Genomic DNA, 25,727 nt, shown 5'->3' with positions numbered 1-25,727 from the left:
AAAAATAAAAAATAAAGATTCAAAAAAAAATTAGAGAAACAAATAATTATTAAAAAAAAGAATAGGGGCGCCTGGGTGGCGCAGTCGGTTAAGCGTCCGACTTCAACCAGGTCACGATCTCGCGGTCCGTGAGTTCGAGCCCCGCGTCGGGCTCTGGGCTGATGGCTCGGAGCCTGGAGCCTGTTTCTGATTCTGTGTCTCCCTCTCTCTCTGCCCCTCCCCCGTTCATGCTCTGTCTCTCTCTGTCCCAAAAATAAATTAAAAAAAAAAAAAAAAAAAAAAACGTTGAAAAAAAAAAAAGAATATTATACACATAATGTAGAATTGCCAAGCTAAGCTACTTAGTTTTGTATATTTATTCTGAGGTTTCTATATTGTTGCCTGTCAAACTTTTGTGAAAATGATGTACCTAATAATTAGATGGTTCCCCATACTTACCATCTCTCTCTGTCTCTTAAGATTTTATTTTTAAGTAATCGCTACACCCAACGTGGGGCTTGAACTCACAACCCTGAGATCAAGAGCTGTGTGCTCTACTGACCGAGCCAGCCGGCCGCCCCTCCGATGCTTATCAGCTTAATACAGACGGGGTGGGAAGTGCTGGAGAGTTTCTCCAGCTTTCCTTCGAGGGGGCCTAACTGGTTTCCACTGCTGTGCACCTTCCCCCTCTAACGTGAGACACAGAACCAAGACACATCCTCCCCAGCACGGAGGGACAAAACCACTAACAACGTAAAGCCGGTCTCTTGGTCAGAAATGCCTTTGAAGAACGATCTTGGGGAGGTCTCATGACCCAGCGCTGATTGTCAACTACACACTCAGAAGGAAAGACACCCTCGGATTCGATACGCCTTCAGCTACTGCTTTACTGTCCCACCAGGAGGAAGAAAGGTTTTCTCCTCTGCCATGAATGGCCTCGCCAGTGGCAGACCGTCACAGCTCAGTCCATGAAAATACACTCCACTTGAACTCCCGCTTCACGACAATGCGCTGTTATACCAGCCCCTTCTAGAAACCCCCCTCTCCTCTGTAAAAGAGCATTCCTCTCCTTTGTTCTCCAGACACGTCTATACCCTTGCTGAAGCGTTCCTCTACTGAACTGCTAAGAACAGATCAACATTTTTCCTGGCGAAGGAACTGGTCAGTTTTACTTTTAAGATAAACAGTATTTAGTACTATTGCTTCTGAATATGTATGGAAAAAATGACACACTGCAAACATGAGTCACTTCCCCAGCAGATCATATTTGAACATAAAATCTCGGGTAACGAATCAGAAAACACTTATAAAGATGTAAAAGATGGGAAAACCCAGGTAAGATGCTTCCTAAGAAATAATGGGGGGGATTGTTTCACAAAAACTACAGTGCTTTGAACCACGTATTAAAAACAACAGAATTAAGCACTGGGAAATCACGTGTAACAAAAGTCAGTAAGCATACTGGGTTTCTCTCTTAAGACAGCAGCCAGCTATAGAGGAAAACTCCCACAAACTGCCAAATACACTCACAGGTCCTAATTCCAATCACGGAAACATCCAGAAAGAAGAAAGGCAGGGTCAGCACAGCCTCTCTACAATGCAACCGGGGACAGAGGTCTCCTGCATCTGTGGCTACAGCCTTTGGTCTGAGGGAGGCAGGACAGAGACCTACCCTGAGATGCTCACCACAGAAATCACATATGAGGAAAAGCATGGAGGGGCGTCTGGGTGGCTCAGTTGGTGAAGCGTCCAACTCTCAATTTCGATTCAGGTCATGACTTCACGGTTCGTGAGATCGAGCCGTGAAGTCGGGCTCTGTGCTGACAGTGAGGAGCCCCCTTGGGGTTCTGTTTCCCTCTCTCTGCCCCTCCACCGCTCACTCTCTCTCTCTCTCAAAAAAAAAAAGTAAAATTAACATTTTTAAGAAAAGCATGGAGATGAAGGGATCACAGGATAAGAGAGCTCGGTAAGCACGACAGCCTGAAGAGACGGCCTCACGGACACAAAGAGTCACAGGGCAACGTAAGGATCCGTGGGGACCGGGAAGCCAAGACGGTCTGTCACGGGACAGCTCGTGGAAGTCTCTGGAACAGGCTAACAAGAACTAATGTCAAACTTTTCTTACACGGGGGCTGTTCCAGACGGCAGACCAGAAGCCAGGACAACACGCCGTGACTCGGGCCCACCTGGGTCCCCACGCGTCTGTCCCCTGGCGGCACGGAAGGATGGAGAATCACGGTTCCTCACTGCTGCTCTCCGAGCCCCACACAGCTCCTCTTCTCAGGGCCTTCCTCTCAGAGCCACACAGAGGAGGACTCTGGGACGTACGGCCTCCCGCCTCACAAGGCTCACAACGAAACCCAGCAGAACCAGCCGGACACTACCTTTCCACTTCAAGCCACAAGGTTTCTCTTCTTCTTTTTTTTTTTTTTTTAAGTTTATGTATTTACTTTGAGAGAGAGAGAGAGAGAGAGCTGTCAGCGCAGAGCCTGACACGGGGCTCAATCCCACGAACCGCAAGCTCATGACCTGAGAGCCGAAATCAAGAGTGGGGCGCTTAACCCACTGAGCCACCCAGGCACCCCCAACAAAGTTTCTCTTCGTAACTCAGTGGGTCATGACTGATGAACAACCGAGCTCAAGGGCGATGAGCGGAGGTCAAACCATGAACACGATCAGAGGAGACTGTCCTCCTCCAGTATCCTTGCGCGTTTACTAACGTCCATGGGGAACACAGGTGGGCACACGGCAGCAACAGCACACGTGGAGACACAACTTTCAATAATAAAGACCGCAAGGAGGGGCAGGGCGGAGTCGGGGAATTCTAGTCTCTGCACCAGAGGACGAGCTACACGTACAGACCACTGATCGGCCCCGGGTCCAGAAGACATCGTCGTGGAGACACGTTTGCCATAACTGTATGCGGTTTTCGGATCTGAGATAACAAAATAACGCCCTACAGGTGAGAAGGACACAGTGGGATGCTTCTTGGGCATGCGCTGGAATTAACGCACTTGGGATCCCTGTAAGGAAGAGGCATTTGCAAAGACAAATCCATATTTACAACAATTAGAAGATGCCGGGGCGGCCCGACCTGCCATGGACAAAATACGTGACCTACGATCCTTCCAAGCTTTTCCGACACTTTTCCCATTGAGAAGATTTCTCTCCGTGGTGTTTGCTCATGTTTTAAATATGACCATTAGGGGAGAATGCAGGCTTTGCCACAGGTGCTGTGCTCAGGGCTCGTCCCCAGTGTGTGCGTGCTCACAGGTTCCTGGGATGCCCGAAGGCTTTTCCACGGTTCCTACGTTCTCAGGCTACACTTCGCCGTGTTTTCCTTCACACGTGTCCTCGGTGGGAGGAGGGACGACTGGGGGCTCTCCCACAGTGCCCGGTGTGAGTCGTCACACGCTCCCACAGGTCTACGGGGCACTGGAAGGCCCCGCCAGAGTCCTTAGATTCACCGGCTCACCGTCCACTGTGCAGCCTCGCGTGTTCTTGACGGGAGCCGTGACGCCTGAACGTCTTCCCACAGTGCCGACCTTCCAAGGGTCTCTCCCCACTGTGCGTCCTCCAAGGAAGGAGTAAGCCCGCTACGCTTTCCCACACTCTTTACTCTCCTAGGGTTTCACGCAACTGTATCTCAAATGACTTTGCAAATGCTGGAGCTGCCTGAAAGCTTTCCCACACTACTCGCAAGCGTCTCTCCCCAGCGTGCGTTGTTCCGTGTCGAAGGAATGAAGAACGATAGAACGGATTAGGAACGACACTCCGTACTCTCAGATGTTTGACTCAACTGTGGGTTTTCCCGTGCCTTCGAAAGGAGGAGACACGACTGAAGGTTTTTCCACACTCCTTACATTCGTAGGGCCTCTCCCCGGTGTGTGTCCTCACGTGAGCTCGCAGGTTTGCGGGGTATCTGAACGTTTTCCCACAATGCTGACACACGCAGGGTCTCTCCCCAGTATGTATCCGTGCATGTATCTGAAGGTACGAGGACGAATAGAAGGCTTTTCCACACTGCTGGCACTTGAAAGACTTCACTCCACTGTGCTTTTTCAGATGACTTTGAAGGTAGGCCCGACGAGTGAAGGCTTTTCCACACTCCTGACATTTATAGGGTTTTCCCCCAGTATGCGTTCTCACGTGACTTTGAAGGTAGGTCCGACGAGTGAAGGCTTTCCCACAGAGCCCACACTGAAAAACTCTTTCCCCAGGCTGATTACTGGAGTGACCTTGAGCGTAAGAGAGGCAGCTGTAAACCTTCCCATAGTCTATGCAATCACTGGGCCTCTCCCCGGCGTGAGTTCTCACGTGACACGTAAGACGGGAGTGAAACACAAAGGCATTCCCACACATGCCACACGCATGGACACTCTGTCCACAGGAACCTCGCACGTGACCCTGAAAGGAAGACGTGCAAATGAAAGCTTTTCCACATTTCTTGCACTCTAGAGATATTTTACTACTGAGACTCTTCGCGTACGTCTCCGATGCTCTCCCGGCGTCCTGACCTTCATAGGGTTTCTCTACGAGGCCTGCGTCCACCTGAGTGCTGAGGCTCGCGACACAGCTACAGGCCAGCCCACATTCCTCGCAGGGACTAGGTTTGAGTCCTGGGTGAAATCTTCGCAGATTCCCTAGGAAAAAACCACCTGTGAGGGCTTCTCTACACTTAGCGCATTGACAGGGTTTGCCTCCGATGGGATACCCCTGGCGCGCGGTAAGACTTGTAATCGGGTTCAGGGTGCCTCCACGTTGATCTCCTTCGATACGTTCACAGACACTCTCCACGAAAGGACTTCTGTTCAAAACGGGAAGGCACACGGTTAGGGACTAGTGATGAGAAGTGGTCTCTTTATTCACTAGTGATCTATTATTGATGTTTGCTAATCAGTGTTGGGACTGCACAGTGGCCACTGTCAATGAACGGGTACGTTTGTGGCACTGTCTCCATGCTTACAAAGTGGTACAAGCTTACTGGTCTGGCCGAGGACTCAAATAGAGTCGTAACATTCAGGGCTTCTTACGTAGAGTTTCCCCTGACCGTGGTTTCCAACTGAATGGGGTTTCAGACGATCAATACATAGAATGCATTTTCCCCATCAATTACACAATTGTTGCGCTAGGTTTTCAGCTGTTCTTTAATTTCAAGTTCGTCTCACAATCTGCAAACGTCCCCCCCTCCTCCCTGCAAGTGTCACTCACCTCAAACGCCTTTCCTGGGTTTGCAGGTAGTCTCCTCTGCTACGAAATGTCTGGTTTTCTCCAAAAACAGACCAGGAATCATTTCTTGCAAATCTTACTATTTTTTCTTCATGAGATGGTTCATCCTCCAAAACATCCCACTGAGGACTTGATCCACTGGTATTAACTCGAATGCAATAATCTGCAACATTTGGTAGCAAAATTTAGTTTGCTGGAAAAGAATTAGTGGATAAAAGAAAGAAAACAGACCGAATGTAGACTTCCATTCATATACTGATCTCAAATGTAAATGAAGTTCATCAGGAAGAAAGGTCAGGTGACCAAGGAAAAATTCTGAGGACCTTGGTAATCTGGGACTTTGGGAATGATAGGAAAACTATCAAATGGCAACTTGTTCACTCAGAAATACTTCAATATAGATGGAGACTAATGCAGAGATCAGTATTTTTTAGAAAAGCAAAATAGGAAGGAACTGGGCAAGATACACACATCGACACACTACCTCTGTAACAAAACTACAGAAAGGCTCACCATGTGCATAAGGATGGATGAAAAGTCCAACAGGGAAGCCAGGTAAGTGACAAACACCACCCTTCTCAAACAGACTGCGTCATGTTTCTTTCTTTTTATTAAGTTTAGTTATTTTTAGAGAGAGGGAGAGCACGAGCAGGTGAGCGGCAGAGAGAGAGGGACAGAGAGAATCCCGAGCAGGCTCTGCACTGTCAGCCTGGAGCCTGACACAGCATTCAATCCCACAATCCATGAGATCACGGCCTGGGTCAAAACCGAGAGTCAGATGCTTAACCGACTGAGCCACCCAGGCGCCCCCGAGTCATGTTTCTAATGGATGTGTCCAAACGCCAATCCCTTCTCCAGAACCTGGTCCAACCGAGGGTTGGCCTGTTCTGAAGGCACATAGGCCCTCGGAGGAGGCTGCCTGCACTGCCCCAGCTGCCGCTAGGAAATTAGATGGTGTGTGTGTGGTTGCTGTCCTGCCCCTGAGAAGAGCTCAGCAGGAGGGAGGATTTGAAGGACAACAAGCAATCTGGAAGATGGGCCTGACTTTCGTCTTCAGGGTCATTGATGATGGGTAAGTGCGGGCTTTTTTTTTGTTGTTTTTTTGTTTACTAACCTGTACACCCCACGTGGGGCTCAAACTCATGACCCTGACATCAAGAATCACATGCTCTTCTGACTGAGCCAGCCAGGAGCCCCTGGGCTTTTTTGGGGGGTGGAGAAGGAACCATATTGACCTATAATATTAGTGTCAGGGGTACAACATAGTGATAGGACAGTTCTATACATTACAAAATGCTCACCACTCTATACAAACTACAATATTACTGCCCGTATTCCCTGTGTGGCACTCTTCACTCCCAAGACTTCTTTATTTAATAAGCTCAACTCTGTACTTCTCAATCCCCTTCATCCATTCACCTGTCCCTCCAGCCCCTTCCAACCTCGCAAACACCATGTTGATCTCCTGTTTTTACACCTGTTTCTACTTTTTGTTGTCTGTGCCTCCATTTTGTTGTTTAGATCCCACGTGTGAAGTTACAACACGGTGTTTGTCTTTCCGTCTTATTTACTTGGAATGACACCCTGTAGTCCATCCATGTGGTCATAAATGGCAAGACTTCATCCACTTTATACGGCTGAGTGATGCCCCTTGTATGTAGATACCACCTCTTCCCCATCAGTTCATCTGTCGACGGACTCCTGGGTTGCTTCCACATCTTAAATACCATAACTAGTGCCACAGTGAACGTGGGGGCGCACATATCTTTGCGTGTTGGTTTTTTTCCCCTGTGGTCAACTACCCAGAAGTGGAATTACGGACCATGTGGTACTTGTGGTTTAGTTTTTTGTGGAAGCTCCATATGGTTTTCCAACATGGCTGCACCAGTTTACCTTCACACCAACAACGACGGGTTTCCTGGTCTCCACACCCTCACCAATACTTGCTATTTCCTGTCTTTTTGATACTAACCAATCTATCTTCTCTGAGATGATATCGCATTGTGGTTTTGATTTGCATTTCCCTGAGGATTAGTGATACTGAACAGCTTTTTGAATGTCTATTGGCCATCTCAACACCTTCTTCAGGAAAATGTCTGTTGTTGAGTTCCTCTGCCCATTTAATAATCAATTTTTTTTTTGGTGTTGAGTTGTAGGAATTATTTATGTTTCAACGTTTTTTATTTATTTTTGGGACAGAGAGAGACAGAGCATGAACGGGGGAGGGGCAGAGAGAGAGGGAGACACAGAATTGGAAACAGGCTCCAGGCTCCGAGCCATCAGCCCAGAGCCTGACGCGGGGCTCGAACTCACGGACCGCGAGATCGTGACCTGGCTGAAGTCGGACGCTTAACCGACTGCGCCACCCAGGCGCCCCAAGGAATTATTTATGTTTTAGATACAGACCTTTTTTTTTTTTTTCCAACTTTTTTTTTTTTTTTTTTTTTAATTTTTGGGACAGAGAGAGACAGAGCATGAACGGGGGAGGGGCAGAGAGAGAGGGAGACACAGAATCGGAAACAGGCTCCAGGCTCCGAGCCATCAGCTCAGAGCCCGACACGGGGCTCGAACACACGGACCGCGAGATCGTGACCTGGCTGAAGTCGGACGCTTAACCGACTGCGCCACCCAGGCACCCCAGATACAGACCTTTTATTGGAAATATCATTTGCAAATATCTTCTCCCCTTCCCATAAACAAAGGGTTGCCTTTTCATCATGTTGATAGATGCCTCACTGCAAAAGCTTTTCAGTTTGATATAGTCCCAACTGTTTCGTGTGGGTTTTTTTTGGGTTTTTTTGGGTTGTTTTTTTTTTTACCCTTCCCTGAGGGACAAGTCCACAAAAATATCAGTAAGGCTAATGTCCTTACAGTTTACTGTCTCTGTTTTCTTTCAAGAGGTATATACTTTCAAGTCTTATGTTTAGGTATTTGATCCATATCGTTTACTTTTGTGTAAGCTGTAAGAAAGTGGTCCCGTTTTGTTGTTTTAGTTTATTTATTTTGAGAGTGAGCGAGTATGAGTGGGGGCGGGCCAGAAAGAGAGGGACAGAGAATACCAGCTCGTGGCTTGAACTCACGAACTGTGAAATCACAAACTGAAACCAAGAGTCGGATGCTGAACTGCCTGAGCCACCCAGGCGCCCCTTCAAGTTTTCACTTAAATTTGTTAGTAAATATGCATTATATTGGTTTCAGGAGTGGAAGCCATCATTTATCACTTACATACAACACCTGGTGCTATCCCATCACCCATCTAGCCCATCCCCCCACCCACCTCCCCCCATCAATCCTTGGCTTGTTCTCTATCGTTAAGAGTCTCTGGGGCGCCTGGGTGGCGCAGTCGGTTAAGCGTCCGACTTCAGCCAGGTCACGATCTCGCGGTGCGTGAGTTCGAGCCCCGCGTCAGGCTCTGGGCTGATGGCTCGGAGCCTGGAGCCTGTTTCCGATTCTGTGTCTCCCTCTCTCTCTGCCCCTCCCCCGTTCATGCTCTGTCTCTCTCTGTCCCAAAAAAAAAAAAAAAAAAAAAAAAATGTTGAAAAAAAGAGTCTCTGTTTCCCCCTTCCCCTATGTTCATCTGTTTCGTTTCTTAAATTCCACATATGACTCATATCATATGGTATTTGTTTTCCTCTGTCTGACTTATCTCGCTTAGCTTAATACACTCTAGTTCCATCCATGTAGTTGCAAATGACAAGATTTCATCATCTTTGGTGATGTGTATATAAACCACATCTTATTTATCCATTCATCGGTCGATGGACATCTGGGCTGCTTCCATAGCTTGGTTATGATAAATAATGCTGCTATAGGGGCGCCTGGGTGGCGCAGTCGGTTAAGCGTCCGACTTCAGCCAGGTCACGATCTCGCGGTCCGTGAGTTCGAGCCCCGCGTCGGGCTCTGGGCTGATGGCTCGGAGCCTGGAGCCTGTTTCCGATTCTGTGTCTCCCTCTCTCTCTGCCCCTCCCCCGTTCATGCTCTGTCTCTCTGTCCCAAAAATAAATAAATAAAAAAAAGTTGAAAAAAAAATTAAAAAAAAAAAAAAAAAAAAAAAAAATGCTGCTATAAACATCAGGGTGCGTGTACCCCTTCAGATCTGTATTTCTCAATCCTTTGCGTAAATACCTAGTAGTGCAGTCGCTGGGTTGTAGGGTAGTTCCATCTTTACTGTTTTGAGCAACCTCCATACTTTTTTCCAGAGTGGCCGCACCACTTTGCATTCCCACCAACAGTGCAGGGGGGTTCCCCTTTCTCCGCACCGTTTCATTCTTTTGGAGGTCGCTGTCCAGTTTTCCCCAACACCATTTACTGAACACAGTCTTTTCCACGTCGTATTATTCTGACCTGCTTTGTTGTAGATATTTGGACGATATAAGCATGGCTTTCTTTTTGGGATCTCTATCCTGTTCCCTTCATCTATGTCTGTTTTTGTGCCATACCATACTGTTTTGATTACTACAGTTTTGCAGTATATTTTCAAATCTGGGATTATCATATCATCAGCTTTGTTATACTTTCCTAAAACTGTTCTGCCTATTTGGGGGCTTTTCAGGTTCCATACAAATGTTAGGATATTTTGCTCTAGTTCTTTGAAAAAATACTATTTATTGGTAGGTTGGTAGGTACACTAAATTTGTAGGGTGCTTTTTGTAGTACGGACTTTAACAATATTAATCCTTCCAATCCATGAGAATACTGTATCTTTCAACTTTTTGTATCATCTTCAATTTCTTTTTTTTTCCATCATAAGGGTACTCTTTAATCCCCATCCCCTACACACCCCATGCCCCCCACCCACCTCCCCTCTTGTAACCACCAGTTTGTTCTCTATAGTTAAGAATCTGTTTCGTGGTTTGTCTCACCCTCATTTTTTCCCTTTGCTCGTTTGCTTTTGTTTCATGGACTCCACATAGAAGTGAGATCATTTGGTATTTGTCTTTCTCTGACTTATTTCATTTAGTGTAATCTGTCTAGCGCCATCCATGTTGTTGCAAATGGCAAGATTTCATTCTTTTTTTATGGCTGGGTAATACTCCATTTGCTTCTCTGTCCATTCATCTAGTGATGGACACTTGGGCTGCTTCCATAGTCTGGCAATTGTAGACAATGCCGCAATAAACACAGGGGTGCGTGTATGCCTCTGAATTAGTGTTTGTGTGTGTGTGTGTGTGTGTGTGTGTGTGTGTTTTGGGGGAAATATCCAGAAGCGCGATTCCTGGATCATAGGGCAGCTCTATTTTTAATTCTTTGAGGAATCTCCACACAGTTTTCCACAATGGCTGCACCAGTTTGCATTCCCACCAACACTGCACGAGCGTTCCTTTCCCCCCACATCCTCACCAACATTTGTTTTCGTGTTTTCTCTTTCAGACATGCTGACAGGTGTTAGGGGATATGTCTTTATAGTTTTGATTTGCATTTCCCTGATGAGGAGTGATGCCGAGTCCCTTTCACGTGCCTGTTGGTCATCTGGATGTCTTCTCTGAAGAACTGTGTCTTCGTGTCTTCTACCCATTTTTAAAAATTGTTTATTTATTGGGGCACCTGGGTGGCTCAGTTGGTTGAGCTCCCACTTTGGCTCAGGTCATGATCTCATGGTCTGTGGGTTCGAGCCCTGTATTGGGCTCTGTGTTGACAGCTTGGAGGCTGGAGACTCTTGCAGATTCCCTCTCTCTTTGCCCATCTGCCACTCATGCACGGTCTCTCTCTCTCTCTCAAAAATAAATAAACATAAAAAAAAAAATAGGGGCACCTGAGTTGCTCAGTTGGTTAAGCTTCCGACTTCAGCTCAGGTCATGAGCTCACGGTGAGTTAGAGCCCCACGTTGAGCTCTGTACTGACAGCGTGGAGCCTGGAGCCTGCTTCAGATTCTGTCTCCCTTTCTCTCTGCCCCTCCCAGCTCACGCTGTCTCTCTCTCACAAAAATAAACATTTTTATTTAAAAATAAAAATTTTAAAAATAAATTTAAGTAAGTTTTAAAAAATTAAAATATTAAAAATTTTATTAAAAAAATTTTTTTAAATCAAAAAACTTATTTTTATGGGGCGCCTGGGTGGCTCAGTCGGTTAAGCGTCCGACTTCAGCTCAGGTCACGATCTCATGGTCCGTGAGTTCGAGCCCCGCGTCGGGCTCTGGGCTGATGGCTCGGAGCCTGGAGCCTGCTTCCGGTTCTGTGTCTCCCTCTCTCTCTGCCCCTCCCCCATGCATGCTCTGTCTCTCTCTGTTTCAAAAATAAATAAACGTTAAAAAAAATTTAAAAAAAACTTATTTTTAAAAATATGTATATATGTATTTAAAAATATGTATTTATTTCGAGAGACAGAGAATGAGACAGCATGAATGGGGGAGGAGCAGAGAGAGAAGAATCCCAAACAGGCTCCTTGCTATCAGCACAGGGCCCAAGGTGGGAATCGATCCCACGAACCGTGAGACCATGACCTGAGCCAAAATCAAGAGTCAGACGCCCAACAACCTGAGCCATCCTGACCATTTTATATTAGATTGCTTCTTGTGGGGTATTGCATTGTTTCAGTTCTTTATATATTTTGGATACTAACCCATTATAGGATGTATGATCTCCCATTCCGGAGACTGCCTTTTACTTTTGTTGCTTGTTGCCTTCACCGTGCAGAAGCTTTCTATTTCGATGCAGTTGCAATAGTTTATTTTTGCTTTTATTTTCTTGGCCTCAGGAGGCAGATCTAGAAAAATGTTGCCCTAGCCAATGTCTGAGAGAACTGCCTACACTCCCTTCAGGAAGTTTTATGGTTTCAGGTTTCAAATTTAGGTCGTTAATCCACTTTGAGTTTATTTTTGTGTGGTGAAGAATGTGGTCTGGTTTCATTCTATATGTGGCTGTCCGGTTTTCCCAGTGCCATTTGTCGAAGAGACTATACTTTTCCCACTGTATGTTCTTTCCTCCTTTGTCAAAGGTTAATTGACGAGGTGCCAGAGTGGCTTCGTCAGTTAAGCATCTGATTCTTGATTTTGGCTCAGGTCATGACCTCATAGTTGGTGAGTTCAACCCCTGCATCAGGCTCCTTGCTGACGGTGCAGACCCTGCTTGGGATCTACCTCTCCCTCTCTCTCTGCCCCTCCCCTGCACTCACTCTCACGCTCTCTCAAGATAAATAAACTTAAAAAAAAAAAAAAAAAAAGGTTAATTGACCATGTAATTGTGAGCTTATTTCTAGGTTTTCTGTTCCGCTCAACTGATCTCTGTTTCTATTTTTGTACCAGTACATCCTGTTTTAATTACTACCATTTTGTAATAGAACTCAAAATTTGGAATTGGAATACCCCCAGTTTCGTGTTCCTTTCTCAAGATTGCTTTGGCTTTTGAAGTCTTTTGTAGTTCCATACAAATTTTAGCATTTCGGTGCTACCTGTGTGAAAAATGCTGTTGGAATTTTGACAGGGATTGCATTAAATCTCTACATTGCTTGGGGCACTACAGTCTTTCCATTTCCTTGTGTTGTCTTGAAATTCCTTCATTGGTGTTTTACCGTCTTGGGAATACGGCTCTTTCACCTCTTTGGTTGAGCTTATTCCTAGATATTGTATTGGTTTTGGTGCAATTGTAAGAGGGGATTCTTCATTAATTTAACTTTCTGCTGCTTCATTATTAGTCTATAGGAATGCGACAGATTTCTGTACATTGATTTTGTATCCTGGGGCCGGTGGGGGTCCTCTGGGGGGATGCTGTCGTGTGGCAACTGGTGTTGGCAGCATAGACGCAGAGCGTCAGAACTGGCTCCCACAAGCACCTGACCATCCAGGGTGAAGGGGGGCAAGAGAAATGACACCTGCCTACACGTCTGTTCCTGGAGGAAGTTCCCTGAGCCTCCAGTGCGTGTCCTAAAATTAATCAATAAATCTCTATCACATACAACTAAGGTGATTTTCAAAAGGCTGCCCCTATGCTGGACCTTCTGCCAAACGATAGAGCCTAGAGTGAAGCCCTTGTGAGGTTTCACCCCCAAAACTTAAGGCTCATTGATTTTCAAAGGCAGGTGTTATGGGTCCTGGGCTTTCCACTGTAGTCCCCCGGGCCGGGGGTGCATGGTGTGGGGACTGATTCCCCAGCTTCTCGGTAACTGGGATGTCCCGCCCACTTGTGGACAGGCACACCGGGGGTTTTGGTTTCCAACCACATCTCCCCCCTGCCTACCCTTTTCCATGTAGCCTTCATGTTAGCTTCGAAAGACCTGTTCCGCCAGTTTTCGAGGCATCGCAGAGTTAGTGGGAGTACACGTTCCTATTGCCTCAGAGCGTCCGGGGAACGCGGTGAGCTCAGGATCCCCTACTCTGCCGCCTTCCCTCCTCGTTAAGTGAGGATTTAAGTGCAGCAATATTAAGGTGTCCAATGTGTATTCGCCACCGTGTAACCTCCACAGGAGTAAAAACCACAAAACAGCACTCACCAGAGACCGCATTCACATTTATTAAATTAGGGAGTCTCAGACCTTAATCCAGATGAATAGAGCAAGTTAACACATAAGACTTTTCTCATGGAAAAGCTCTGTGACTCTACGGAGGTTCCATGAAGGCTTGGACCATGTCTACCTCTCCTCCAACGTACTCCCATTCCTCGGCCCCGGTAGGATAGGACAGTTGTAAGAAACATTTGTTGCGCCAAGACGAGGGAAGGGATGGAGCCATGCTTACCCACGGAGGCCAGGTTCTTGCAGGTCTCCAGCATCACATCTCTGTAGAGGTTCCTCTGACTGCTATCCAGCAAAGCCCACTCTTCCGGGGTGAAGTTCACAGCCACATCCACAAAGACCACAGAGTCCTGAAACATACCACACACTCTGTTGCAGCAAAGCTCCATCATCACCTACGTGTGCGGGAGGATAAAGGGTGACAGGCGGGGAGCTGCACTCCATTCCTAGGACCGTGAGTCACACGTGAGTAGGAAGTGACAACACCCAGGCAGACCCACTGCACTGCGCACAGTGACGGGAAGGGCTGGGACTTGAAGCAGAGGGCGATGACAAGAGCTGCCATAGACTTGCACACACCCAATTTACTGGGTTATTTCTACTGAGACACACCTGAGCAGACCAGTTCCGTACAGACTGAAAAGTGAGATATTCACTCGGACAGCACACAAATCGGAGGACACACGCTTGGCTTGCTCTAAGACGATTATGCCTCGTCAGCTCCAAGAACTGCGACCAGAATGTCAGGATGCTGTGGACACTCAGATTCCAGGGCTGCTTGATGGGAGCAGCTCTCGCCCTGGAAGGAACAAGGGCAAGAAGCCTGGCGGAGTCCCCTCTCTTCCGACAGGCAGACATGACCCTTTCCCCGGATCAGTTGGGCTCTGGGCACCGACACAGGCCAGGGCCCAGGCGCCTGGCACACCTGGTGTGTAAGACAAGTTCTGGTTCCTGAAGAAACTCAGAGGTCAGCAGGGCCTCTGAAATATATAACCCAGTACCCAGAATGCAAGCAAAAGGGCACCAGAAAGAAAAGTTCCCTGAGAGATTGATCCTAAAAGAGCAAGAGGTGACTTTAACAGAGAGGGAAAAAAAAAAAAAACCACATAATATCTTTTGAGCAAAATCAGAGGACACTGCATCATTGAAATAAAGACCAAACAACTATGATAAAAATAATCAGAAGTTGCAAAACAAAAGACACGTCCCCAAAACCTAAGGACACAGAACCCAGCTACATCAGTAACGACAAAGGCAACACCCCTTCGTCTGGGGCTACAATGTGGGTTTGCTAGTCACATAGCTGATACGAGGTTTGTGATCTAAACAGGTTTTTAAAAACTCATGTAACAACAATAAAAAAGACAGTATAAAGACAAATAATACAACTAAATAATGGACAAAGAATGCGAGTACACATTTCCCCAGGAAGATACACAAATGGCCAAAAAGCACATGAAATGATGCTCAATGTCACCATCATCTGGAATCTATCCACAAAACTTAATTGTGCACAAACACTTCCAACCTACTCTACGAGGCCAGTTTATGGTGATACCAAAACCAGTCATATATAAAATGAATTCTACAACATGACCAAGCGGGATTTATCTGGGAATAAAATGGTTGGTTCAGCAAGCAAAATAGCAGTCATAAACTTTATGAACAGGAGAGAAACAAAAACCCCATGATCACTTACACACAGAAAAGGTATCTCCTTGAACCCACCACCCTCTCTTGACAAAAATACTCAGCCAACTAGGAACAGAAAGGAACTTCCTCATCCCGGAAAAGGGGCGGCGGGGAAAAGTCCACACCTAACATTTGCGCACCCAGACACTTCTCCCAAGAACATATGCAAATGGCCAGTGGGTCGATGAAAAGATGCTAGACATTCGTCACGAGGGACACGCGCCTCGAACTACCAGCAGAGGCCCCTTCGCACCCACCACACTGGCTATAAAGACGCCCCAGGAAGCGCTGGCGAGGACGTGAGCAGGGCGCATTCTCCTTCATTCATCCTGCTGCGGATGTAAGAGGGGGCGGCCGCCTTGGAAGAGTCTGGTGGACCCCCAACATGAGCAACGTGGAGTTCCCACCCAACACGGCAGGTCCGCTCCTCGTATCCACCTGCCCCAGACCAGGGAGGACGAGCGCCATCACACACACGCGTGCGCACGCGCTCTGCTCTCCGCGGCACGACTCCCGATCGCCAGCGATGAAAACCACCCAGAAGCCGGGCACCTCTTCCAGGCTGAGTCAAGGCGACACGACTGAAGTGGAGTCAGGAGTCCACAGGGGAAGCTCCCGAACCCGCCGCTCAGGGCCAAGGGCAGACACAACACGGAGAGACGCACCCGCACACCCATAATGCATCACTGCTCATGCAGGAGGAAGGAAGATTATTTCCTCCGGTGGCAACAGCCCAGCCAATGAGAGACAGACAGTCACAACCCAGCCAATGTGAGACAACCATGGCTCAGCCAATGAGAGCGAGCCAGGGCTCAGCCAGTGAGAGAGTCACATGTCAGCCAATGAGAGACGACCACAGTCCAGCCAATGAAAAGCCGCTACACCTGGATTCTCCCAGTTTGCTCCAATGGACTTCTAGCTTGGCACAGCCCCTCCCAACGCCTTCTCTTCTAGAAAAGAGCGCTCCTCCCTTTGTTCCTCCCTTTTTTCTTCAGACTTGCCTGTGGTTTTCCTGGGGCTTACCTGTCCCAAATTGTAATTCTCTGCTCTACCCAGATACACCTACTTGTTCCTGGAAAAATAACTGACTTCTGTTTTGCTTTTGGTTTTTTTTTTTTTTTTTTTTGAGAGAGAGAAAGAGAGCGACCAGGAGCAGGGGAGGGGCAGAGAGAGGGAGAGAGAGAATCCCAAGCAGGCTTTGCACTGTCAGCACAGAGCCCAACCCGGGGCTTGAACCCATGAACCATGAGAACATGACCTGCCCTGAAATCAAGAGTACCATCATCAACCAACTGAGCCACCCAGACACCCCAAGAACAATACTTCTGGGAGGCCAACAGGACTCTGGGTCAGCCTCCACAGGGAGAACTTTCTCCCCGGGGTTGGAATAAGTGCCAATAAACATTTCAGTGGGCTGCCTTCAGACCCGGGGTCCCGGATTAGAACAAACCATAGAGTTATGCTACTTTTCTTCCATATTTTATTGCCGGTGACCCGTGTGATTCATACAAATACACGCTCTGCAAGGCGGACACTGCTGATGAACACGGACTAGACGACAAGTGTCTGACGGCATCTCCCTCCGAACCGTCCCTGTTACTCAGCTGTGGCCTCGACTGGTTTCCGCTGCTCTGCTCGTTCCCTCCAACACGAGACACGCCAAGCGGGAGACGTCCTTCCTGGCGCTGAGGGACCAATCCACTAAATACAGCAAACCCGCCTCTCACTCCCAGATGCTTCTCAGGAAACACTGAGGTCACACAGAGGAAATGTAGAAATTCGCACACGGAAAGCTCCTTAGGGACGGAGTGGGGGGCCGGCAGGGGGCGCCCTCGCGTCCTGCCCCGTCCTCACCGGGGGCCCCAGCCGCAAGCCCAGCACCCTGCAAGCCCAGCCTGCCTCAGACGGGATGCCACCTCCCCACCCCCACCCTGCCAGTGGGGAGCCACTTTGCTTCCAGCTCTAGGTTCTTCCACATCCCGTGTTTCCATCCCGGCCCCTCCTGGCCTCTCTAGGAGAGCGTCCCTCTCCTCTGTTCTAGTAACTGCCTGTGGTCCTGTGGTATCTTACACGTTCAGAACTAATTCCCTGCTGTTCCGGAACAACCTCAGTTTTGGGGGTAAAGTAACTGACAGTTTCAATTTACCAGTTACCAGTAACCAGAATACGTGGCAGCAACAGACAGACGGATAAACACCCTGATCGACAAAGAAATGCACAGACAGGCGCCCCTGACTTTAGCAAGTGGCATCAGCAGAGATGGGGACACATGGGACCAGGGAAGGCTGGTTATCTAAGGGGTAAAAGGAATCCTAGGGAGCCTGGGTGACTCAGTCAGCTAAGCCTCCGATTTGGGCTCAGGTCATGATCTAGCAGTTCGTGGGTTCGAGCCCCACGTCGGGCTCTGTGCTGACAGCTCGGAGCCTGGAGCCTGCTTCGGATTCTGCGTCTCCCTCTCTCTGCCCCTCCCTTGCTCTCACACTCTCTGTCTCTCTCTCAAAAAATTAAACAAACATTAAAAAAAAAAAAAAAAAAGGAATCCTTTCCCTCGTCCACTTCATGGACAGTAACCAAGACCTGTGGATTTAACCGTCATGGGAACAAGTGGAACACACAGAAAGGTCCAGCACGTGTGATTATGACCTGAGTGAAGGAGGAGTTTTCTCACAGAACAAAAGAAGGCTGTCTGCACAGGAAGAGATGAGGAAGTTCAAGTCCACTGAAAATGTGCAGGGGGTGCCTCGGTGGCCCAGCCTGTTAAACGTCCGACTCAAGATTTCAGCTCAGATCATGATCTCAGGGTTGAGGAGATCGGGCCCGGCGTCGGGCTCTGTGCTAGGCCCGCTTGGGATTCCCTCTCTCCCTGCCCCTCCTTCCCTCATGCTCTTTCATTCTCAAAATAAATAAATAACCTTAAAAAAAAGGGAAATGTGACAGGTCCATCCACGCAGGCAGCACAGAGAAATGACACACCCTGACCTGGACAAAACACAACACGTAGAAATGAAACAGACAAATGTCCACATTTGTGAAGGAAACAGAACATTAGGAAGCAGACACGTGAGTTACAGGTGACAACACGCTGGAAACGTTTCCACAGAAGAGGGAACTCCACATGTGAGAAACGCTCAGCCCCGGGGGAATCAGATAAACCAATGTGTGACTTCCAGGAGATACGAGTCACGCCCGCGAGCGGGACAACATAAAGCGGGTAACTCCCACTGCACTGATGGCTGACTCACTCGCTGCATCCCCATCACTTAGTAAATTTTAACTTACCCTCAATCTACAATATGCAATTTTCCCCATCATGTAAAAATGGCGATGCATTTACCCTTAGAGACATGAAGCCACAAGACAAGCAGGAACTTGAGACCTGGGTCTCTGCTTTGAGCTTTGAGCACCCTGGGTCATCCGAATGACACCAAGACCCCCTCCCAGCATGTGAAGGAAAACGTGCAGAATCACTGCTTCTACGTGTGCTTGAGATGAAAGAAAGAAAGGAAGTTCTAGGGCACTCTCTGGTTTTAAATAAATGGAAACTGTTGATCCATTTCAGAGAACAGGTGCTTGTTAACTTTAGCCTCATGATAGCAAATCATAAGTCACAACTGAACACAACCCAGTTCAAGGAATTTCTGTGTATCTCAGACCACCATCAATTAACCAGAAGTGGGTCAGGATCACAGTTTTGCAACTCTGGACCTGCATGGAACTGTCACCAGCATTTGGATGAATCCTCTGATCCATGACTCCACCCACCTGGCATGAAGGTGTGGAGCCCCCTGCAGATCCCCCCCTAACCCTAATGGAGAAGGACAGTTCTGTCCTCAGACACTTTTCCCCAGGGGACGCTCTCTGGATAAAGGCCAGAGTAACCCGAGTCAGCAGGGACAGGAACAGAAACGACCTGACACATTTACCACCCTCTCCCCTGAAGGGGAAGAAAAGAGGCAGAAAGAACTCGGGCATTTTACACCTGCTCAACAAGAGGTTGGCAGAGGACCCGTGCTGAGCTGGACAGGGTGACAGGTCCTGCTCACAGGTGACAGGTGACATGCAGACGCCTACTTGAGCCCTGTGCTCCCTGGAAAACCTCAGTGGAAGGGAAAGGCACTCCCTCCCCCACCCTGTTGGGGTCTGGAAAACAGCAGGCTGCACGAGGGCCCCTCCCCCACCAGACCAGAAGACTCACAGGACGTCCCCCTGTTCACCCACGACAGGGCCACGCGCAGACCCCCACACCCACACTTTGTGCCTCATCTGTGAGCAGCTCAGCTGCTTGTCCCCGTGACCAAGGGGCACAAAATGCTGGCTGGTCCCACTTTGCTTTGGCTTCTCTCCTTCCTCCAGACCCCGGAATGTGGGCTTGATCTTAGCCTGAGCCACACACAGCCCCTCCTGGGGACAGGGGGACAGGCTGGCCGCAGGGAACCCCAACGTCAGCACCACACCTGCTCATGCCTGGTTTCTTTCCTCCTCTCCTCCCTTCTACACGACTCTTGAGATACTCACTGGTCTTAGGCTCACAGTGTCCTCCCTGTCAATGTAGCCCCCCGCCCTCCTGCACAGCCCTTGCCCCTAATGCAACAGCCCGCCCCCACCACCGACCTGACCTTAGTGCAACAGCCTCCCTAGCCCCCTGCACAGCCTCTGCCCCTAGTGCAACAGTCCTTCCCCCCTGCAGGGCCCCTGCCCCTAGTGCAACAGTCCCCTCCCCCACCTTTGCAATCATTTTTGTCAATACACGTCTCTCCTTACTCAGTTTGGATTTTTCCTTTGAACCTGGTTTGACCAACTGTCCACCACTGCCCCTTTCCTACCCAAACTTTACCCAGGCCACTGTCCTCCCCACAGGCCCCTGGCTGTGGGTGGCCCACACGCGGAACATCCACTGAGCTGAGGAACGAGGCCCGGGGGACCTGAGCCAATGAGGCCTTCCTCCACCGTAGGGGTGGGATCCTGACACTGGGCCTTCTTGCCCATCCCCCTCTTGCAGAACAGCCAAGCGCCGGTTCTGTTTCACTGGAGAGGCTGAATCTCTGAGGATCCGAGGATCTCTGAGACGGGACCTCGTCCCTGTTGGAACTCCTTTGTAACAAAGTGTCCTCGACAAGCTCGAATTTGGATTTATCTCTCAGGTCCATCGTGAGTTCCCGGACTCCGATTCCCAGGTTTTACTGCCCCCGCACGTGGTGGTCCCCGCCTCCTTCCACCAGCCAGGACTCGGGTGGTCACATGGAAACCCGTGATTGTGACGGGACACGGGGACCCCACCCCATGGCCAAAGACAGAGACTTGGGTCAGGACCTGCGGAACCCACACGAGGAGAGGGGATAGGACGCCGGAACCCCACCCCGCGGCCCACAGATCTCTGGACGGGACCCCCGGGACCCCACGAGGAGAGGGGACAGGACAAAGGAACCTCACCCCGAGGCCCATGGCCGATCTAGGGTTAGGACCGTGGTCCACGGCGGAGATTCGGGTAGAGACTATGAGACCCACACGCGAGGATGGGAGAGAACGCCGGGATCCCATCCGAAGGCCCACAGGGGAAACTCGGGAGAGAACTCGCGGGGAACAGGGAAATAGGGGTCCGCGGTCGCTACAAACCGGTTCAGGCCGGTTGGAACCAGCCCCTCCGCGTCCCGGGCCAGGGACCGGCCACTCACCATCTCGCGGCCGCACACGCAGCTCTCCGGGCGTCCTCCTCTTGATCCCGCGACCCGGCGACTCCGCGGCCCTCACGTGCCCCTCCTCCAACCGAGGAGCTAGCGGACCGGAAAACTGGGTGAGCGCGGGACAAGCGCACACCAGCAGCCACGACTCAGAGCTCACACTCACCGAGCGGGATGGCATCACCCCATCCCCCACCCACCAGGGCCTGATTGGAGTGTTTCCGGACCCGGTAATATAAATGCACCGCGCTATGCGCCCCCAAGCACGGATTGGGCGTTGCTTCAGGCAATGCGATCTGATTGGACGCTGTTCCGAAGATAACTCCCCACCACCTCGATTGGACAATTCTCCGAGACACCGCACTGCCGCACTGTGATAGGGCAGCCTGAGGCCCTTCACGTTCTGATTGGAGGGTGGTCCCGGCACCGCCCCTGTGGCGCCAGATTGGGCAGATCCCCCAGGCCCCGCCTCCTACGCCCTGAGTGACGGGCCGGCGGTACACACGTGTCTGATCCGCCCGCCCCAAGATCGGCTCCGGCCGAACGCCCTCCCGGCCGGCTGACCCGCCTGCCTCTTCCTTTGTCCCGGGAATCTGACCCGGTTTCTCCGCGGAGCCTCCCTTGTCCCGCGCCGGATCGGAACGAGACAGAGCAGAAGGGCCTGGTGACGGTTGTGTCTGCGGTGGACACGCGGGCGAGGTGACGGTGCCCCTGTCCCATGTTTAAGAACAGTTCAATGACCAGTGATGTCACGGAACAGAAGATAAGGTCTCCCAGCGTTTTGACCTGACTCTTGACACCGCAAGGCCCCGCTCCCACTTCTCTGCCCCCAGGTCAACCAAACATGCCCGTGCTCTCAGCCTCCGTGGGACATGGGACCCCTGGGCCCCAGCAGGACACAGCCACAGGTGTGACATGTTATAGTACTCAGGTGTGCGTTATATTCTGCAAGGAAAATCACCGCAGTTTGTAGTCAGTTCCTGTGAACGTGGAATGTAAAAGGCTCTATTTCCCTTCTGCACATAGTACACTGATGTGGCACAGCTCTGTGACCATACAAAAAACAGAGCACTGAGTTTTACTCTTAAAAGTGTGAGCCCCAGGAGCATGGGTGGCTCAGTCCATTAAGCATCTAACTCTTGGTTGGGGCTCAGGTCATGATCTCACCGTTTGTGGGTTCATGGGTTTGCACCCCTAATCCCGCTGGTACTCCCAGTTGGGCTCCCTGCCAGTGGCATGGTGCCTGCTTGGGATTCTCCCTCCCTCTCTCTGCCTCTTCCTAGCACTCTCTCTCTCAAAGAAAAACACTTAAATAAATTTTAATAAATAAAATAAAACTAAATAAAAATAAATCTTAAAAAAAGTGTGAGCTATGGTATGTGAATTACAGCTCCATTTTTTCAAACAGATTTAAAGTTCAAAGCAGCCGGGGCGCCTGGGTGGCTCAGTCGGTTAAGCCGCCGACTTCGGCTCAGGTCACGATCTCGCACTCTGTGAGTTCGAGCCCCGCGTCGGGCTCTGTGCTGACAGCTCAGAGCCTGGAGCCTGTTTCAGATTCTGTGTCTCCCTCTCTCTCTGACCCTCCCCCGTTCATGCTCTGTCTCTCCCTGTCTCAAAAATAAATAAACGTTAAAAAAAAATTTTTTTTTTAAATAAAGTTCAAAACAGCCATGAAACCATGTCTCCTGGTCACAACATAGTTTATGTCTCTATGGATTTGTCTACCCTGAATTTTATTTATTATTTTTTTTTATTTTTTTATTTTTTAAAATTTTTTTTTCAACGTTTTCTATTTATTTTTGGGACAGAGAGAGACAGAGCATGAACGGGGGAGGGGCAGAGAGAGAGGGAGACACAGAATCGGAAACAGGCTCCGAGCCATCGGCCCAGAACCTGACGCGGGGCTCGAACTCACGGACCGCGAGATCGTGACCTGGCTGAAGTCGGACGCTTAACCGACTGCGCCACCCAGGCGCCCCTACCCTGCATTTTATTTATTTTTTTTTTTTTTTTAATTTTTTTTTTTTTCAACGTTTATTTATTTTTGGGACAGAGAGAGACAGAGCATGAACGGGGGAGGGACAGAGAGAGGGAGACACAGAATCGGAAACAGGCTCCAGGCTCTGAGCCATCAGCCCAGAGCCTGACGCGGGGCTCGAACTCACTGACCGCGAGATCGTGACCTGGCTGAAGCCGGACGCTTAACCGACTGCGCCACCCAGGCGCCCCTACCCTGCATTTTATATATGAGTATGTGTCCATGTGAGTCTGGTCTCTTTCACATAGGCTATTTTCTCTTTTTTAAATTTAAATCCAAATTAGTTAACATATAGTGTAATGATAATTACAGGAATAGAATTTAGTGATTAATCACTTACGTATAACACCTAGTGCTCATCCCAACAAGTGTCCTCATTACTGCCCCTCACCCCTTAGCCTTCCCCCAACCCAACAACCCTGTTTCTCCTCTGTAATTCCGAGTCTCTTATGGTTTGCCTCCTCTGTTTTTATCTTATTTTTGCTTCCCTTCCTTTATGTTAATCTGTTTTGTATCTTAAATTCCATACATGAGTGAAATCATGTATTTGTTTTTCTCTGACTTATTTCGCTTAGCCTAACACAGTCTAGTTCCATCCACATTGTTGCAAATGGCAAGATTTCAGTATTTTTGATCTCCAAGTAATATTCCATTGTGTGTGTGTGTGTGTGTGTGTGTGTGTGTGTGTGTGTGTGTGTGTGTGTATCTTCTTTATCCATTCATCAGTCGATGGACATTTGGGATCGTTCCATACTTTGGCTATTGTTGATAGTGCTGCTATAATAAATCGGGGTGCCTGTGCTCCTTTGAATCAGCACTCCTGTATCCTTTAGATAAATATGTAGTAGGTGCAATCGCTGGGTCATAGGGTAGTTCTATTTTTAATCTTTTGAGGAACCTCCATATGTTTTCCAGAGTCGCCGCACCAGTTTGCATTCCCACCAGCAGTGAAAAAGAGATCCTCTCTCTCCACATCCTTGCCAGTATCTGTTGTCACCTGAGAAGTTAGTTTTCACCATTCTGATACCAGTGAGGTGGTATCTCACTGTGGTTTTGATTTGTATTTCCCTGTTGATGAGTGATGTTGAGCATTTTTTCATGTGTTGGTTGGCCATCTAAATGTCTTCTTCGGAAGTGTCTACTCATGTCTTTTGCCCATTTCTTCCCTGGATTATTTCTTTTTTGGGTGTCGAGTTTGATAATTTCTTTATAGATTTTGGATACTAACCCTTTATCTGATATGTCATTTGCAAATAACTTCTCCCATTCTGTCAGTTGCCTTTTAGTTTTGCTGATGGTTTCCTTTGCTGTGCAGAAGCTTTTTATTTTGATGAGGTCCCAGTAGTTCAATTTTGCTTTTGTTTCCCTTGCCTCCAGAGACGTGTTGAGTAAGAAGTTGCTGTGTCCAAGGTCAAAGAGGTTTCGCCTGCTTTCTCCTTGATTTGATGGCTTCCTGGCTTATGTTTAGGTCTTTGATCCATTTTGAGTTTATTTTTGTGAATGGTGTAAGAAAGTGGCCCAGGTTCATTCTACATGCTGGTATCCAGTTTTCTCAACACCATTTGCTGAAGAGACTGTCTTTTTCCATTGGATATTCTTTCCTGCTTTGTCAAAGATCAGTTGGCCATATGTTTCTGGGTCCATTTCTGGGTTCTCTATTCTGTTCTATTGATCTGCGTGTCTGTTTTTGTGCCAGTACCATACTGTCTTGATGATTACAGCTTTGTGATACAGATTGAAGAGCGGGATTGTGATGCCTCCAGCCTTGGTTTTCTTTTTCAGGATTGCTTTGGCTATTTGGGGTCTTTCCAGTTTCCGTACAAATTTTAGGATTTAGCTCTGTGAAGAATGCTGGTGCTATCTTGATAGGGATTGCACTGAATATGTAGATTGCTTTGGGTAGTTACTGACATTTTAACAATATTTTTCCAATCCATCAGCATGGAATGTTTTTCAGTTGTTTTGTGTCTTCTTCCAATTTCTTTCATAAACTTTCTTCTTTTAATTTTTAACGTTCACTTATTTTTGAGAGAGGATGAGCATGGGAGGGGCAGAGAAAGAGGGAAACAGAGGATCCAAAGCAGGCTCTGTGCTGACAGCAGAGAGCCTGATGTGGCAACTGAACTCACAAACCATGAGATCATGACCTGAGCCAAACTCCGACCCTTAACCTACTAAGCCACCCAGCTACCCCTATTTCACAAGCTTTCTAGAGTTTTCAGTGTATAGCTTTTTCACCTCTCTGGTTAGGTTTATTCCTAGGTATTTCATGGGTTTTGGTGCAATTGTGAATGGGATCAATTCCTCGATTTCTCTTTCTGTGGCTTCATTATTAGTGTATAGAAATGCAAACAATTTCTGCACATTGATTTTATATCCTGAAACTTTGCTGAGCTCATGTATCACTTCTAGCAGTGTTTTGCTGGAGTCTTTTGGGTTTTCCACATAGAATATCAGGTCTTCTGCAAACAGTGAAAGTTTGACTTCCTCCTTGCTGATTTGGATGCCTTCCATTTCTTTGTGTTGTCTGATTGCTGAGGCTAGGACTTCCAACACTATGTTGAATAATAGTGGTGAGAGTGGACATCCTTGTCATGTTCCTGACCTTAGGGGGAAAACTCTCAGTTTTTCCCCATTGAGGATGATATTAGCTGTGGGTCTTTCAT

General features: G+C 48.5%; 1 protein-coding gene across 1 annotated transcript; it reads right to left on the bottom strand.

Moving 5' to 3' along the window:
* Positions 1–341: 341 nt before the first annotated feature.
* LOC131510826 (zinc finger protein 77-like) lies at positions 342–22,424 on the bottom strand. Its single transcript, XM_058728408.1, has 4 exons — positions 21,018–22,424; positions 13,877–14,003; positions 5,191–5,371; positions 342–4,786 (listed from the first exon to the last, which is right to left on the bottom strand). The coding sequence occupies exons 1-4, from the start codon at positions 21,018–21,020 to the stop codon at positions 3,775–3,777; spliced, it is 1,323 nt and encodes a 440-aa protein (XP_058584391.1). The 5' UTR covers positions 21,021–22,424; the 3' UTR covers positions 342–3,774.
* Positions 22,425–25,727: the final 3,303 nt, after the last annotated feature.

This window comes from Neofelis nebulosa, chromosome 4 (genome assembly GCF_028018385.1).
Source record: "Neofelis nebulosa isolate mNeoNeb1 chromosome 4, mNeoNeb1.pri, whole genome shotgun sequence".
In the NCBI taxonomy this organism is placed as follows: domain Eukaryota; kingdom Metazoa; phylum Chordata; class Mammalia; order Carnivora; family Felidae; genus Neofelis; species Neofelis nebulosa.
Note: the sequence above shows the minus strand (reverse complement) of the source record. Positions and strands in the feature narration are given on the sequence as shown.